Here is an 18,873-nt window from a genome sequence, read left to right on the forward strand (position 1 = left end):
ATCCTGGAACGTTTCTTGTCATGTGAAGTGTTTAATGTCTGCTATCCCTCCTGTTTCTTCTGTCCCCTCTTCTCAGGAGGAACCTGGTGATTTGACAGGAGTGCCGGAGGAATATCATGATCTGCGCACGGTCTTCAGTCGGTCCAGAGCCAACTCCCTTCCTCCTCACCGGTCGTATGATTGTAGTATTGATCTCCCTCCGGGGACCACTCCCCCTCGGGGTAGGCTATACTCTCTGTCGGCTCCCGAACGTAAGGCTCTCGAGGATTATTTGTCTGTTTCTCTTGACGCCGGCACCGTAGTGCCTTCTTCCTCTCCTTCCGGAGCGGGGTTTTTTTTTGTTAAGAAGAAGGACGGTACTCTGCGCCCCTGCGTGGATTATCGAGGGCTGAATGACATAACGGTTAAGAATCGTTATCCGCTTCCCCTTATGTCATCAGCCTTCGAGATTCTGCAGGGAGCCAGGTTCTTTACTAAGTTGGACCTTCGTAATGCTTACCATCTCGTGCGCATCAGAGAGGGGGACGAGTGGAAAACGGCGTTTAACACTCCGTTAGGGCATTTTGAGTACCGGGTTCTGCCGTTTGGTCTCGCTAATGCTCCAGCTGTTTTTCAGGCATTAGTTAATGATGTACTGAGAGACATGCTGAACATCTTTGTTTTTGTCTACCTTGACGATATTCTGATTTTTTCACCGTCACTCGAGATTCATGTTCAGCACATTCGACGTGTACTCCAGCGCCTTTTAGAGAATTGTCTCTACGTGAAGGCTGAGAAGTGCGCCTTTCATGTCTCCTCCGTCACTTTTCTCGGTTCTGTTATTTCCGCTGAAGGCATTCAGATGGATCCCGCTAAGGTCCAGGCTGTCAGTGATTGGCCCGTTCCAAGGTCACATGTCGAATTGCAGCGTTTTCTAGGTTTCGCTAATTTCTATCGGCGTTTCATTCGTAATTTTGGTCAAGTTGCTGCCCCTCTCACAGCTCTTACTTCTGTCAAGACGTGCTTTAAGTGGTCCGGTTCCGCCCAGGGAGCTTTTGATCTCCTCAAGAAGCGTTTTACGTCCGCTCCTATCCTCGTTATTCCTGACGTCACTAAACAATTCATTGTCGAGGTTGACGCTCCAGAGGTGGGCGTGGGAGCCATGCTATCCCAGCGCTTCCAGTCTGACGATAAGGTTCATCCTTGCGCTTATTTTTCTCATCGCCTGTCGCCATCGGAACGCAACTATGATGTGGGTAACCGCGAACTGCTCGCCATCCGCTTAGCCCTAGGCGAATGGCGACAGTGGTTGGAGGGGGCGACCGTTCCTTTTGTCGTTTGGACTGACCATAAGAACCTTGAGTACATCCGTTCTGCCAAACGACTTAATGCACGTCAAGCTCGTTGGGTGTTGTTTTTCGCTCGTTTCGAGTTTGTGATTTCTTATCGCCCGGGTAATAAGAACACCAAGCCTGATGCCTTATCCCGTCTCTTTAGTTCTTCTGTGGCTTCTACTGATCCCGAGGGGATTCTTCCTTATGGGCGTGTTGTCGGGTTGACAGTCTGGGGAATTGAGAGGCAGGTTAAGCAAGCACTCACTCACACTGCGTCGCCGCGCGCTTGTCCCAGTAACCTTCTTTTCGTTCCTGTTTCTACTCGTCTGGCTGTTCTTCAGTGGGCTCACTCTGCCAAGTTAGCTGGCCATCCCGGCGTTCGAGGTACTCTTGCTTCTATTCGCCAGCGCTTTTGGTGGCCTACTCAGGAGCGTGACACGCGCCGTTTCGTGGCTGCTTGTTCGGACTGCGCGCGCAGACTAAGTCAGGTAACTCTCCTCCTGCCGGTCGTCTCAGACCGCTTCCCATTCCTTCTCGACCATGGTCTCACATCGCCTTAGACTTCATTACCGGTCTGCCTTCGTCTGCGGGGAAGACTGTGATTCTTACGGTTGTCGATAGGTTCTCTAAGGCGGCACATTTCATTCCCCTCGCTAAGCTTCCTTCCGCTAAGGAGACGGCACAAATCATCATCGAGAATGTGTTCAGAATTCATGGCCTCCCGTTAGACGCCGTTTCAGACAGAGGTCCGCAATTCACGTCACAGTTTTGGAGGGAGTTCTGTCGTTTGATTGGTGCTTCCGTCAGTCTCTCTTCCGGTTTTCATCCCCAGTCTAACGGTCAAGCAGAAAGGGCCAATCAGACGATTGGTCGCATACTACGCAGCCTTTCTTTTAGAAACCCTGCGTCTTGGGCAGAACAGCTCCCTGGGCAGAATACGCTCACAACTCGCTTCCTTCGTCTGCTACCGGGCTATCTCCGTTTCAGAGTAGTCTGGGTTACCAGCCTCCTCTGTTCTCGTCCCAGCTCGCCGAGTCCAGCGTTCCCTCCGCTCAGGCGTTTGTCCAACGTTGTGAGCGCACCTGGAGGAGGGTGAGGTCTGCACTTTTCCGTTACAGGGCGCAGACTGTGAGAGCCGCCAATAAACGTAGGATTAAGAGTCCTAGGTATTGTTGCGGCCAGAGAGTGTGGCTTTCCACTCGTAACCTTCCCCTTATGACAGCTTCTCGTAAGTTGACTCCGCGGTTCATTGGTCCGTTCCGTGTCTCCCAGGTCGTCAATCCTGTCGCTGTGCGACTGCTTCTTCCGCGACATCTTCGTCGCGTCCATCCTGTCTTCCATGTCTCCTGTGTCAAGCCCTTTCTTCGCACCCCCGTTCGTCTCCCCCCCCCCCCCCCCTTCCTTCTTGAGGGCGCACCTATTTACAAGGTACGTAGGATCATGGACATGCGTTCTCGGGGACGTGGTCACCAATACTTAGTGGATTGGGAGGGTTACGGTCCTGAGGAGAGGAGTTGGGTTCCATCTCGGGACGTGCTGGACCGTTCGCTGATTGATGATTTCCTCCGTTGCCGCCAGGATTCCTCCTCGAGTGCGCCAGGAGGCGCTCGGTGAGTGGGGGGGTACTGTCATGTTTTGTCTTATATTGTCTTGTCATTATGCTTTCCCTTCTGTTCGTTTCCCCCTGCTGGTCTTATTAGGTTCGTTCCCTTTTTCTATCCCCTCTCTCTCCCCCTCCCTCTCTCTCCTCTCTCTATCGTTCCGTTCCTGCTCCCAGCTGTTCCTCATTCTCCTACTCACTCATTTAGTCTTTTCACACCTGTCCCCTATCTTGTCCTCTGATTAGAGTCCCTTTTTCTCCCCTTGTTTTCCGTTTCTGTCCTGTCGGATCCTTGTATGATGTTCGCTGTGCTGTGTCATTGTCTCGCCCTGTCGTGTCTTGTCTCCTTCAGATGCTGCGTGTAGCAGGTGTCTTAGTCTGCTATGGTCGGTGCCTTCCCGAGGCAACCTGCAGTCAATGGTCGAGTCTCCAGTCTGTCCTCGTCACTACGAGTGGATTTAAGTTTTTTCATGTTTTGTTTTCGTCTTGAGTTTTACTGGAATAAAGACTCTGTTTTCGCTAAATCGCTTTTGGGTCCTCATTCACCTGCATAACATCAGGACTCATATCTCGGCATGTCCAACCACTCCACTATTTCAGCCAGGAAGGATCCTTTCTTTCTCGCTGTATAGCGCAGTGTTTTCTACTTCGCTAAATTAGGCTCATCATTTAACATTTGTATTCATATTTTCGTATCCTATTCAAGTTTGTAAGTAAGCCAAATGAAAGTCCAAGAAGGCATTTTTCTGTAAACAGCCCTACTGTGAAGTAGGAACTACATTTACATTACATTTACATTTAAGTCATTTAGCAGATGCTCTTATCCAGAGCGACTTACAAATTGGTGCATTCACCTTATGACATCCAGTGGAACAGCCACTTTACAATAGTGCATCTAAATATTTTAAGGGGGGGGGTGAGAAGGATTACTTTATCCTATCCTAGGTATTCCTTAAAGAGGTGGGGTTTCAGGTGTCTCCGGAAGGTGGTGATTGACTCCGCTGTCCTGGCGTCGTGAGGGAGTTTGTTCCACCATTGGGGGGCCAGAGCAGCGAACAGTTTTGACTGGGCTGAGCGGGAACTGTACTTCCTCAGTGGTAGGGAGGCGAGCAGGCCAGATGTGGATGAACGCAGTGCCCTTGTTTGGGTGTAGGGCCTGATCAGAGCCTGGAGGTACTGAGGTGCCGTTCCCCTCACAGCTCCGTAGGCAAGCACCATGGTCTTGTAGCGGATGCGAGCTTCAACTGGAAGCCAGTGGAGAGAGCGGAGGAGCGGGGTGACGTGAGAGAACTTGGGAAGGTTGAACACCAGACGGGCTGCGGCGTTCTGGATGAGTTGTAGGGGTTTAATGGCACAGGCAGGGAGCCCAGCCAACAGCGAGTTGCAGTAATCCAGACGGGAGATGACAAGTGCCTGGATTAGGACCTGCGCCGCTTCCTGTGTGAGGCAGGGTCGTACTCTGCGGATGTTGTAGAGCATGAACCTACAGGAACGGGCCACCGCCTTGATGTTAGTTGAGAACGACAGAGTGTTGTCCAGGTTCACGCCAAGGTTCTTAGCGCTCTGGGAGGAGGACACAATGGAGTTGTCAACCGTGATGGCGAGATCATGGAACGGGCAGTCCTTCCCCGGGAGGAAGAGCAGCTCCGTCTTGCCGAGGTTCAGCTTGAGGTGGTGATCCGTCATCCACACTGATATGTCTGCCAGACATGCAGAGATGCGATTCGCCACCGGGTCATCAGAAGGGGGAAAGGAGAAGATTAATTGTGTGTCGTCTGCATAGCAATGTTAGGAGAGACCATGTGAGGTTATGACAGAGCCAAGTGACTTGGTGTATAGCGAGAATAGGAGAGGGCCTAGAACAGAGCCCTGGGGGACACCAGTGGTGAGAGCGCGTGGTGAGGAGACAGATTCCTCGCCACGCCACCTGGTAGGAGCGACCTGTCAGGTAGGACGCAATCCAAGCGTGGGCCGCGCCGGAGATGCCCAACTCGGAGAGGGTGGAGAGGAGGATCTGATGGTTCACAGTATCGAAGGCAGCCGATAGGTCTAGAAGGATGAGAGCAGAGGAGAGAGAGTTAGCTTTAGCAGTGCGGAGCGCCTCCGTGATACAGAGAAGAGCAGTCTCAGTTGAATGACTAGTCTTGAAACCTGACTGATTTGGATCAAGAAGGTCATTCTGAGAGAGATAGCGGGAGAGCTGGCCAAGGACGGCACGTTCAAGAGTTTTGGAGAGAAAAGAAAGAAGGGATACTGGTCTGTAGTTGTTGACATCGGAGGGATCGAGTGTAGGTTTTTTCAGAAGGGGTGCAACTCTCGCTCTCTTGAAGACGGAAGGGACGTAGCCAGCGGTCAGGGATGAGTTGATGAGCGAGGTGAAGTAAGGGAGAAGGTCTCCGGAAATGGTCTGGAGAAGAGAGGAGGGGATAGGGTCCATCGGGCAGGTTGTTGGGTGGCCGGCCGTCACAAGACACGAGATTTCATCTGGAGAGAGAGGGGAGAAAGAGGTCAGAGCACAGGGTAGGGCAGTGTGAGCAGAACCAGCGGTGTCATTTGACTTAGCAAACGAGTATCGGATGTCGTCGACCTTCTTTTCAAAATGGTTGACGAAGTCATCTGCAGGGGGGGGGAGGAGGATTCAGGAGGGAGGAGAAGGTGGCAAAGAGCTTCCTAGGGTTAGAGGCAGATGCTTGGAATTTAGAGTGGTAGAAAGTGGCTTTAGCAGCAGAGACAGGGGAGGAAAATGTAGAGAGGAGGGAGTGAAAGGATGCCAGGTCCGCAGGGAGCCCTGTTCTGTGAGCTCGCAATGAGTCGTCGAGCCACGGAGCGGGAGGGGAGGACAGAGCCGGCCTGGAGGATAGGGGACATAGAGAGTCAAAGGATGCAGAAAGGGAGGAGAGGAGGGTTGAGGAGGCAGAATCAGGAGATAGGTTGGAGAAGGTTTGAGCAGAGGGAAGAGATGATAGGATGGAAGAGGAGAGAGTAGCGGGGGAGAGAGAGCGGAGGTTGGGACGGCGCGATACAATCCGAGTAGGGGCAGTGTGGGAAGTGTTGGATGAGAGCGAGAGGGAAAAGGATACAAGGTAGTGGTCAGAGACTTGGAGGGGAGTTGCAATGAGGTTAGTGGAAGAACAGCATCTAGTAAAGATGAGTTTGAGCGTATTGCCTGCCTTGTGAGTAGGGGGGGAAGGAGGCAGAGAGGAATGAGTCAAAGGTAGACGTGGGGAGGTTAAAGTTGCCCAGAACTGTGAGAGGTGAGCCGTCCTCAGGAAAGGAGCTTATCAAGGCATCAAGCTCATTGATGAACTCTCCGAGGGAACCTGGAGGGCGATAAATGATAAGGATGTTAAGCTTGAAAGGGCTGGTAACTGTGACAGCATGGAATTCAAAGGAGGCGATAGACAGATGGGTAAGGGGAGAAAGAGAGAATGACCACTTGGGAGAGATGAGGATCCCGGTGCCACCACCCCGCTGACCAGAAGCTCTCGGGGTGTGCGAGAACACGTGGGCGGACGAAGAGAGAGCAGTCGGAGTAGCAGTGTTATCTGTGGTGATCCATGTTTCCGTCAGTGCCAAGAAGTCGAGGGACTGGAGGGAGGCATAGGCTGAGATGAACTCTGCCTTGTTGGCCGCAGATCGGCAGTTCCAGAGGCTACCGGAGACCTGGAACTCCACGTGGGTCGTGCGCGCTGGGACCACCAGATTAGGGTGGCCGCGGCCACGCGGTGTGGAGCGTTTGTATGGTCTGTGCAGAGAGGAGAGAACAGGGATAGACAGACACATAGTTGACAGGCTACAGAAGAGGCTACGCTAATGCAAAGGAGATTAGAATGACAAGTGGACTACACGTCTCGAATGTTCAGAAAGTTAAGCTTACGTAGCAAGAATCTTATGGACTAAAATGATTAAAATGATACAGTACTGCTGAAGTAGGCTAGCTGGCAGTGGCTGCTTTGTTGACTTTGTAGGCTAGCTGGCAGTGGCTGCGTTGTTGACACTACACTAATCAAGTCGTTCCGTTGAGTGTAATAGTTTCTACAGTGCTGCTATTCGTGGGCTAGCTGGCTAGCTAGCAGTGTTGATTACGTTACGTTGCGTTAAAAGAACGACAATAGCTGGCTAGCTAACCTAGAAAATCGCTCTAGACTACACAATTATCTTTGATACAAAGACGGCTAAGTAGCTAGCTATGTAGCTAGCTACGATCAAACAAATCAAACCGTTGTACTGTAATGAAATGAAATGAAAATGTGATACTACCTGTGGAGCGAAGCGGAATGCGACCGGGTTGTTGAGTTCTATTCGGTAGACGTTGGCTAGCTGTTGGCTAGCTAGCAGTGTCTCCTACGTTAAGGACGACAAATAGCTGGCTAGCTAACCTCTGTAAATTAAGATAATCACTCTAAGACTACACACTCTAAACTACACAATTATCTTGGATACGAAGACAGCAAACACAACTATGTAGCTAGCTAACACTACACTAATCAAGTCGTTCAGTTGAGTGTAATAGTTTCTACAGTGCTGCTATTCGGTAGACGGTGGACATTTGCTAGCTGGCTAGCTGCTGGGCAGATGGCAGTGTAGACTACGTTAGGACGACGAAATACTGGCGTCAAACGCCTCAGATCCTGTTACCTGTCACAAATGTTTTCACATTAACATTGTGTTTGCAAGGTAAGAAATATACTACAGTAGTAATGTGCTGTGTTAATCAGAAAAAAATCTGTCTTGCATGTATTTGGTAATTAGCATTTGTTTTTGACTAATTTGCTTTTCAAATCAAATCAAATTTTATTTTATTTGGATCATGGCATATGTTTGTGAAACTATATGGGTATCTTTAAAGACATCTTTTGTTTGTGACTCACTACTCATATATTTGAAACATTTTGATATATTTCTATCTCCATACGTTGGTCCCAGGTCTCCCCATGCTTCATATTGTTAGCCTCCAGGCCTGTTTACTGTACATGGCAGGAAAATCTTGTAGAGTTTAAATTATTGTGTGTCTACACAAGTAGATCGTTTTACTGGCAGTCAGTTATCTGTGGCATAACAACCAAGGCCAGGAAAGCTCTATTCTGAGAGCTGTGACTGACTAGAGGTAACCTCGCTCTGATTTTGAGCTGAAGGAAACAGCTGTGTAACTGACCTTGAGACCATCCTTCTTTACATAACCATAGAGCAGTCCTGGGCAGTAACACACACACACACAAGCACATGAACACACCCATAGGTACACATGAAAAAACACACATACACAACTCACATACTCTTACCAGTGAGCTGGGCTGCAGAGGTGCCATTAGACGAAGCCTTCCAGCTGTTTCTGTGTCTGCGTATCTCCTGGACCCTACAGGTGTAGAACCCTCGGTCCCTTCGAGTCACATTCAGAACCAGCAGTCCATACACCTCTCCCTCTGTACTTCCCTCTCTCTCCTCATACAGATGGAACTTGGGCTGGGAGAACCGGCAACTGTAGTTCCCATATATCTGTATCTTCTTCATGGTCAACTTCACAATCAGCTGTTCAGGAAGAGGAGGGGATGGCGATGGAGGGAGAGGAGGGAAAGAGGGAGGAGGAGGAGAGAAGAGCCATCGGAGGACGAGGAAGCTGTTGCTCCTCTTCTTCTGGGAGACGAGGCAGGACAGGTTCAGGTTCTCACCCTCACTAACCATGACAACTGGCCCAGGGATCACGGTCACATTCAGGGCCTCACACACACCTGTGGGGACAAACATACTGTTAAAGTCATTTAAATGTTGAAAGATAATGATGAAATAATTCCACTCTGAAACCTTATAACTGTATGAAATTGATTAGAATCATACATTTATAATCTGATGGGTTTGTTTAGGTTTAGTCAATATATTATATATCTGTACTATAGATCTTTATAGTATCTTAAACACAGACTGTCTCAGCTAAATTTGGTGCCGACCTTGGCTAGGGGCCACTGAGAGATTTTGGAGAGGGCAGGGAGTACTTGTCACCGCCTCCCTAATCTTGAGAGAGGACAGGGAGTGCTTCCCACGGTCTCCCTAATCTTTGTCGGCTGAATAGTGATACAGTATGTGCGTAGGATACCTACTGTTTGTGTGTGAATGTAAGTGCGTAAGGAGCCAGTATAAAATTTATGATTTTGTACAACGGACTAGCGCTCTCGTGAATAAACATTTTGACTATCATAGCTGGGCCTCCGTCTGTTTCATTCAAACAGAATCTTACAAATTCTGGGTTGCAGACTGAGTAGTTTAATAGAAGTGGTTTATAAACATTGAGAACAGAATTCTCGTAACACACACACACACACACACACACACACACACACACACACACACACACACACACACACACACACACACACACACACACACACACACACACACACACACACACACACACACACACACACACACACACACACACACACACACACACACACACACACACATGCATGAATGCACTCATACACGCCCACACACACCTACTCAGAGACTGTACTGACATTATTGCTCAAATCTACTCTATCTGTGATTCTAAATACTGTACATTATCACCTCTTGAATAACAACTGTAACATTCATACTGGATCATCAGTACATTTATAGATAAATAGAAGTCCAGACAGGGTCTGGAGAGGTTTAAGAGAGGTCCATAGAGTTTGACTTGTTCACAGACTGTACAATTTCTAAAGGGGGGTTGTGTGTGTTGATGCCCAGTGCTACCAGCTGGGTCAGGTCTGTTCAGGGTAGTCAGTCTGTCTGGAAACAGTATGGACAATTTGCCAGCGGAGACAGAACAGCTACAGGTGGTACACATTTATCTACTGTACAGAGAGAAAATGGGAAGAGAGAGAAACACAGGATAACAAGGACCACCTGTGTTCCATAAATAGTGTGTGTGTGTGTGTGTGTGTGTGTGTGTGTGTGTGTGTGTGTGTGTGTGTGTGTGTGTGTGTGTGTGTGTGTGTGTGTGTGTGTGTGTGTGTGTGTGTGTGTGTGTGTGTGTGTGTGTGTGTGTAACAGACATGCATGCGAGTAAGGCGTGTTCCTGCAATAGCATGCCAGCGAGAACACCAGTGCATAGTTTGCGCATGGCAGCCATCAGAGAAGTGTGTGCAGAACCTGGTGGACTAAATAGACCGCCATATTAACCTGGAGTGATGAATCTAATTGGTGCAATACCAGCTGATGCTATCAGCTTATGCCAATACTCTGGTTTCCTGTATGAACTAGCGCTGCGCATCATGCACATATAGTGGGGAGAACAATTATTTGATACACTGCCGATTTTGCAGGTTTTCCTACTTACAAAGCATGTAGAGGTCTGTTTTTTAAATCATAAGTACACGTCAACTGTGAGAGACGGAATCTAAAACAAAAATCGAGAAAATCACATTGTTTGATTAAGTAATTAAGTAATTAATTTGCATTTTATTGCATGACATTAGTATTTGATCATGTAAAAACCAGTAAGAATTCCTGCTCTCACAGAACTGTTAGTTTTTCTATAAGAAGCCCTCCTATTCTCCACTCATTACCTGCATTAACTGCACCTGTTTGAACTCGTTACCTGTATAAAAGACACCTGTCCACACACTCAATCAAACAGTCTCCAACCTCTCCACAATGGCCAAGACCAGAGAGCTGTGTAAGGATATCAGGGTTAAAATTGTAGACATGCACAAGGCTGGGAAGGGCTACAGGACAATAGGCAAGCAGCTTCTTGAGAAGGCAACAACTGTTGGTGTAATTATTAGAAAATGGAAGAAGTTCAAGATGATGGTCAATCACCCTCGGTCTGGGGCTCCATGCAAGATCTCACCTTGTGGGGCATCAATGATCATGAGGAAGGTGAGGGATCAGCCCAGAACTACACGGCAGGACCTGGTCAATGACCTGAAGAGAGCTGGGACCACAGTCTCAAAGAAAACCATTAGTAACGCACTACGCCGTCATGGATTAAAATGCTGCAGCGCACGCAAGGTCCCCCTGCTCAAGCCAGCGCATTTCCAGGCCCGTCTAAAGTTTGCCAATGACCATCTGGATGATCCAGAGGAGGAATGGGAGAAGTTCATGTGGTCTGATGAGACAAAAATAGAGCTTTTTGGTCTAAACTTCACTCGCCGTGTTTGGAGGAAGACGAAGGATGAGTACAACCCCAAGAACACCATTCCAAACCATGAAGCATGGAGGTGGAAACATCATTCTTTGGGATGCTTATCTGCAAAGGGGACAGGACGACTGCACCGTATTGAGGGGAGGATGGATGGGACCATGTATCGCAAGATCTTGGCCAACAACCTCAAATCAAATCCAAATCCAATCAAATCAAATAAATGTTATTTGTCACATACACATGGTTAGCAGATGTTAATGCGAGTGTAGCGAAATGCTTGTGCTTCTAGTTCCGACAATGCAGTGATAACCAACAAGTAATCTAACTAACAATTCCAAAACTACTGTCTTATACACAGTGTAAGGGGATAAAGAATATGTACATAAGGATATATGAATGCTTAGTAAGAGCATTGAAGATGGGTCGTGGCTGGGTCTTCCAGCATGATAACGTCCCGAAACACACAGCCAGGGCAACTAAGGAGTGGCTCCGTAAGAAGCATATCAAGGTCCTGGAGTGGCCTAGCCAGTATCCAGACCTGAACCCAATAGAACATCTTTGGAGGGAGCTGAAAGTCCAAATTGCCCAGCGACAGCCCTGAAACCTGAAGGATCTGGAGAAGGTCTGTATGGAGGAGTGGGCCAAAATCCCTGCTCCAGTGTTTGCAAACCTGGTCAAGAACTACAGGAAATGTATGATCTCTGTAATTGTAAACAAAGGTTTCTGCACCAAATATTAAGTTATTTTCTGATGTATCAAATACTTATGTCATGCAAAAAAATGCAAATGAATTACTTAAATATCATACAATGTGATTTTCTGGAATTTTGTTTTAGATTCCGTCTCTCACAGTTGAAGTGTACCTATGATAAAAATTACAGACCTCTACATGCTTTGTAAGTAGGAAAACCTGCAAAATCGGCAGTGTATCAAATACTTGTTCTCCCCACTTTATGTTTACGTCATAACCACTAAAGGCTATATTATGTATGTTCACTGTAAATATGAATTGGTCCATTCATCTGATAAGTTACATGTGTAAAAAAAATGTTTTAGTTGTTACAACTCATTTTTAATAAGTAACTGGTTCCACAGGCTTTTTTTTGTTTACTCACAGTTCGGCGTTATCTGCAAAAAAGCATATTAAAATTATATGTTTGTTTTACTTGTCTATTCATTCAAGTATGAATTATTATTTGTGCATCTTACCTAAAAAAAGGCTGTGGAATTAGTTACAAACATAGTGCTTTTAACATACAATGTAGTTACACTGCCTTGTTCAGTTAAGATGCTCAGATAATAATTTATAATTGAATGAACAGACAAATTGAGAAATCATATCATTTAAAATGTATTGCATTTTTGTCTATGTTTTCTCAAGTTGGAGCTAAGTCTTGGCCAACTATTGTTTTTTTTAGTTCAGGTAACACTTGGACCGAAAAGTTGAATTAACAACAAAATGGCTGTGGAACCAGTTACTTAATAATAATTAGTTGAAACAACTAGATTTATTTTGCAGTGTATGTACGGAATATCTTTATGTCATAACCATGTTCATATGTTGTCCATGACCACGCCATAGAGACAAAAGCCCACAGGTCATCAAACATGGGCTCTGGTCAAAAGTAGTGCACTATTCGGAATAGGGTGCAATTTGTGACAAAGACAGTAACACTGAAGTCAGAACAAGAGCTGAATTCAACCAAACCACAGCTATGTCTGTGCTGTTTCTTTGTTTACAAAACCAGTGCATGCAAACACACACATAATAACACATGCACGCACATCTCTGCATATTATATTATTATATTATTATTATTATTATTATTATTATATTAGCATGGCACTTGCAACGTGAGGATAGTGGGTTCCACCCATACATAAAACATGTATGCACAAATTACTGTAAGTCACTTTGGATAAAAGCATCTGCTTAATGAAATATACTATATATAGATATATGGGGCAAAAAAAGTATTTAGTCAGCCAAAAATTGTGCAAGTTCTCCCACTTAAAAAGATGAGAGAGGCCTGAAATTTTCATCATAGGTACACTTCCACTATGACAGACAAAATGAGAAAAAAAATCCAGGAAAACACATTGTGGGATTTTTAATTAATTTATATGAAAATTGTTGTGGAAAAAAGTATTTGGTCTATAACAAAAGTTTATCTCAATACTTTGTTATATACCCTTTGTTGGCAATGACAGAGGTCAAACGTTTTCTGTAGGTCTTCACAAGGTTTTCACACACTGTTGCTGGTATTTTGGCCCATTCCTCCATGCAGATCTCCTCTAGAGCAGTGATGTTTTGGGGCTGTTGCTGGGCAACACAGACTTTCAACTCCCTCCAAAGATTTTCTATGGGGTTGAGATCTGGAGACTGGCTAGGCCACTCCAGGACCTTGAAAAGCTTCTTACGAAGCCACTCCTTTGTTGCCCGGGCTGTGTGTTTGGGATCATTGTCATGCTGAAAGATCCAGTCACGTTGCCCTTGCTGATGGAAGGAGGTTTTCACTCAAAATCTCACGATACATGGCCCCATTCATTCTTTCTTTTACATGGATCAGTCGCCCTGGTCCCTTTTCAGAGAAACAGCCCCAAAGCATGATGTTTCCACCCGTGTGCTTCACAGTAGGTATGGTGTTCTTTGGATGCAACTCAGCATTCTTTGTCCTCCAAACACAAAGAGTTGAGTTTTTACCAAAAAGTTATATTTTGGTGTCATCTGACCACATGACATTCTTCCAATATTCTTCTGGATCATCTAAATGCTCTCCAGCAAACTTCAGACGGGCCTGGATATGTACTGGCTTAAGCAGGGGGACACGTCTGGAACTGCAGGATTTGAGTCCCTAGCGGCGTAGTGTGTTACTGATGGTAGGCTTTGTTACTTTGGTCTCAGCTCTCTGCAGGTCATTCACTAGGTCCCACCGTGTGGTTTGCTCACTGTTCTTGTGATAATTTTGACCCCACGGGTGAGATCTCGCGTGGAGCCCCAGATCGAGGGAGATTATCAGTGGTCTTGTATGTCTTCCATTTCCTAATAATTGCTCCCACAGTTGATTTCTTCACACCAAGCTGCTTACCTATTGCAGATTCAGTCTTCCCAGCCTGGTACAGGTCTACAATTTTGTTTCTGGTGTCCTTTGACAGCTCTTTGGTCTTGGCCATAGTGGAGTTTGGAGTGTGACTGTTTGAGGTTGTGGACAGGTGTCTTTTATACTGACAACAAGTTCAAACAGGTGCCATTAATACAGGTAACGAGTGGAGGACAGAGGAGCCTCTTAAAGAAGAAGTTGCAGGTCTGTGAGAGCCAGAAATCTTGCTTGCTTGTAGGTGACCAAATACTTATTTTCCACCATAATTTGCAAATAAATTAATTTAAAATCCTACAATGTGATTTTCTGGATTTTTTTTCTCTCATTTTGTCTGTCATAGTTGAAGTATACCTATGATGAAAATTACAGGCCTCATCTTTTTAAGTGGGAGAACTTGCACAATTGGTGGCTGACTAAATAATTTTTTCCCCCACTGTATATATATATATATATATATATATATATATATATATATATATATATATATATATATATATATATATACCTAGCTTATATACTTTCGATATGTGGTTGATTTTGAGATGCTAGCACTCTGAACTTCAAAACTGATATATGAGGAGTTAGTGACTGGAGTTAGTGACATACCCCTAGAGCCTGCGAGAGCTGGGGCGCAAGATGGCTCAACGACTGATTACACGGTTACGGACCAAGGAACGGAAACGACTATGAGTAGGAACACAGCACATGAGACAACCATAACAGCAGCAGGACACACACTTCAGGTGTGCAGCTGTGGTTGGGAGAGAGTAACATCGGCAAGGGGGTTAAGGATCCATCAAGGGAGGAAAAGGTGCTTGGGAGAGCAGAGACAGGGACCTCACATTGACCAGTACTTCTTACGAAGCAGCCAGTCAAATCAGTCGAATGAAGCACAGCGACGGGACGCAAACCAAAGTTCGCAGAGCATCAGCACCCCTGTAACTGAGGAGGATAACACAAGCACAGAAATGCCGGTGGATGAACTCACCCAACCACAGAGACCTCTAAAAGAGGAAAAGATCAAAGGGCACAGACCGAGTGTGAAGTGGCCCAAAGCTGTTGAAAAGAGAGAGTGGGAAACAATCAACAACGACCTGACAAAAATATTGGAACAACAGGTAGGAACAGCAGAGAAAAAGCTTGAAAGGATGGGAGACATTATCTACCACTACGGAGAAGAGCGCTTTGGAGTAAACAAAAAGGAGAAGTGGCAAGACACCACCCCCGCCAGCCAAATCTAGGAGACAGCAGGAGATCGAGATACTTGTCAGAGAGAGAAGGCAGCTGAGGAAGCAGTGGAAGAAGGCCTCTGATGCAGAGAGAGAAGGGCTCATGCTACTCCAAGCAGACATTAAATGTCGGCTGGCAACCTTGCGAAGAGCGGAAAACTTAAGGAAACTTCGTAGGAAGAAGGTACACTCAAGAACACGGTTCTATAAAAACCCCTTTAAGTTTGTCAAAGATCTCTTCGCAAAGGAAAAGTGCGTAATCCTAAAAACTCCAAAGCCTGAACTGGAAGAACATCTGGAAAATGTCCACCAGGACATGAAAAGGCATGAGCAGATGGTCATCCCACATGACATCCCACCTATTCAACCACCAGAATTCAATCTGGACACTGACCCTCTAAAATGGAGGGAAGTAGAGAACGTTGTCCGAAGAGCAAGAGCGGCCTCTGCTCCTGGGCCTAATGGAGTACCATACAAGCTCTACAAGAATGCCCCGGATGTTCTACGCTTTCTTTGGAGGCTCATGAGGATAGTTTGGCAGAAGGAAATAATACCAAAGGCATGGCGAAGGGCTGGTGGTGTGCTAATCCCGAAAGAGAAGGATGCGACAGACATCAGTCAATTCCGACCAATCTCCCTTCTCAACGTCGAAGGGAAGATCTTTTTCAGTATAATAGCACAGAGGCTGTCCACTTATCTGGAAAGGAACAAGTACATTGATACATCTGTACAGAAAGCAGGCATTCCTGATTTCTCTGGTTGCCTGGAACATACTAGTATGATTTGGCACCAGATCCAAACAGCTAAGAAGGACAAGAGAGACCTCTATGTCATCTTCCTCGACCTGGCCAATGCCTTTGGCTCAGTTCCCCACGAACTCCTCTGGGAATCCTTCAACATTTTCCACGTACCAGAACCCATCACTACACTGGTAAAGGCCTATTTCCAAGACCTGCAATTGTGTTTCACAACACCTGACTTCACAACAACATGGCAGCGCTTGGAAGTAGGCATAATGGCAGGCTGTACAATTTCTCCTCTGGCCTTCACTATGGCCATGGAAGTCATCATCAGGGCATCGAGATGGGTGGTCGGCGGTGAGAGAACTAAGGAAGGGCTCCGTCTCCCACCTATCCGAGCATACATGGATGACATGACTATACTGACCACCACTGCAGCATGCACCAGGCGACTACTTGCAAAACTGCAGGATAACATCGAGTGGGCCCGGATGAAAATCAAGCCAAGCAAATCTCGAAGCATCTCCATAGTCAAGGGACAGCTTAAAGATGTGAGGTTCTGCATTGGAGATGACCCGATACCAACGGTATCTGAGCAACCCATCAAGAGCCTGGGTAGATGGTACAACGAAAGCCTCCGGGATAAAGATCAAGTGCAGCAAGTAAGGCAGGACATCGCCGATGGTCTTGAGAATATCAACAAGACCCTACTGCCTGGGAGGCTCAAGCTTTGGTGCCTACAGTTTGGACTTCTCCCCCGGGTAATGTGGCCACTCACCGTCTATGAGGTCCCAATAACAACAGTGGAGAAGATGGAGCGAACCATTACCTCATACGTGAAGAAATGGCTGGGTGTCCCACGATGTCTGAGTAACATCGACCTCTATGGCAAAGGGGTCCTTGAACAAGCGCTCTAAAGTAAGACTTCAGATGACATTGAAGGACTCCAAAGATCAGACCATTAGCAAGGCTGCACCTCTCCTACAAACTGGACGGAAATGGACATCATCCAAGGCTGTGCAGCAAGCAACATCAGCCCTGAGACACCAAGACATTGTGGGGAATATCCAGCATGGAAGAGGAGGCTTTGGCCTGGCTTTGGCCTGGCAGCAAGCAAACCAACGTTCCATAAGGCAACAACATCTGAACGCAGGAAGCTGGTGGTCGAGGAGGTGCGCAGACAGGAGGAGACTGCAAGAAGTGCAAAGGCTGTCTCTCTTGCTAAACAAGGGCAATGGACGCGGTGGGAAGGGCTGGAGAGGAGAAAGATCAACTGGAGTGAGCTTTGGCAAATGAAGGCAAGCAACATCAGCTTCATCATAAGAGCTGTTTATGATGTGCTTCCAACACCAAAAAATCTACATCAATGGTATGGCGAGGACTCGACCTGCCCCCTCTGCCCAGCTCCAGCGACTCTCAGGCATATAATGACAGGTTGCAAGACCAGCCTCTCACAAGGCCGCTACACCTGGAGGCACAATCAGGTCCTCAAGAGCCTGGCTGCAGCACTTGAGACCAAGAGGAGTGCAACCAATTCATTACCTCCAAAAACAAGCAATCCCGTCAAAACAACAACATTCATCCGGGATGGACAGAAAAGGCCCAAGTATCCTCCTACAAAGCCAGAAACTGGACACCTAGCCATGGCCCGGGACTGGAAGATGCTTGTAGATATTGGCCAGCAACTCATTTTTCCACCTGAGATTGCTTCTACCAACCTTAGGCCAGACATGGTACTCTGGTCGCCTTCACGAAAGGCTGTGTACATCATAGAGCTCACAGTCCCGTGGGAAAACTCTGTTGAAGAGGCCTACGAGCGCAAGAAACTGCGTTACACAGAGTTGGCAGCAGACGCAACTCAGCTTGGCTGGAATGCAAAGGTCTGGCCAGTTGAAGTGGGATGCAGAGGATCCGTGGCTTCTTCCATCATCAGGTTGCTGAAAGAACTTGGAATCCATGGACAGGCTCTGCGGCAGACCGTCAGAGCAGTTTCTCAAGCAGCTGAAAGAGGCAGCCAGTGGATCTGGATCAAACGGAAGGACCCTTGCTGGGCTATAACTTCATGACCCCCCACCCCCACCTGAGAACCCAATTCAGATCCCTCCAACTTGAGGAGGGCATATGAGGTATGCGGTCAGCTGTATGGCTGGCTCAGGGAAGAGGACGCCCCTGCCTTGCATAGTCCCGTGGGACATCTTAATTGGGCATGGGACACAAGCTAAGGCTTGATTACCCTTTAGCTGGCCACCTTTGATGAGGGTGTTTAGTGATTAAAGGCCGAAACACCCACTGATTCGAAGGCACACTACTGAGGATGTGTCCCAAAATTGACATCTTACCCCAGTCTAAGAAATAAACCTCCCATGCCACTCTGTCAACATCACGGCAAATCTCATGTGAGTGCATTCCATCTATTGGCACAATGGACAGTTTTTAACATCTCGTCCCGTGTTTTATGATTCTCCTGTTGCTGACAGATGGTAGATACAGTGCCTTGCAAACGTATAACAAAGTCAGATTAAAATGAATTGAATTATGATTTTTATTTGTCAAAAATCTACACAAAATACTCTAATGTCAACTAATGTCATAACTAAAATATAGTCATTGCATAAGTATTCAGACCCTTTGTTTAGGCAAGCCTAAATTAGTTCAGGAGTAACATGTGGCTTATCAAATTACATAATAAGTTACATGAAGTCACTCTGTGTGAAATAATAGGGGTTGACAGGATTTTTGAATGACTAAACGTTGCTCTGTTCCCC

General features: G+C 46.7%; 1 protein-coding gene across 2 annotated transcripts in view; it reads right to left on the reverse strand.

Moving 5' to 3' along the window:
• LOC124038083 (V-set and transmembrane domain-containing protein 4-like) overlaps positions 1 to 18,873 on the reverse strand; it is a 38,138-nt gene that overhangs the window by 17,580 nt on the left and 1,685 nt on the right. For both annotated transcript variants that reach the window (XM_046353522.1, XM_046353521.1), the window contains exon 2: positions 8,196 to 8,642. In XM_046353522.1, coding sequence (XP_046209478.1) covers positions 8,196 to 8,595 — 400 coding nt within the window. In that variant the 5' untranslated portion in view covers positions 8,596 to 8,642. The remainder of the gene's footprint in view (positions 1 to 8,195; positions 8,643 to 18,873) is intronic.

Source organism: Oncorhynchus gorbuscha, linkage group LG06 (genome assembly GCF_021184085.1).
Source record: "Oncorhynchus gorbuscha isolate QuinsamMale2020 ecotype Even-year linkage group LG06, OgorEven_v1.0, whole genome shotgun sequence".
In the NCBI taxonomy this organism is placed as follows: domain Eukaryota; kingdom Metazoa; phylum Chordata; class Actinopteri; order Salmoniformes; family Salmonidae; genus Oncorhynchus; species Oncorhynchus gorbuscha.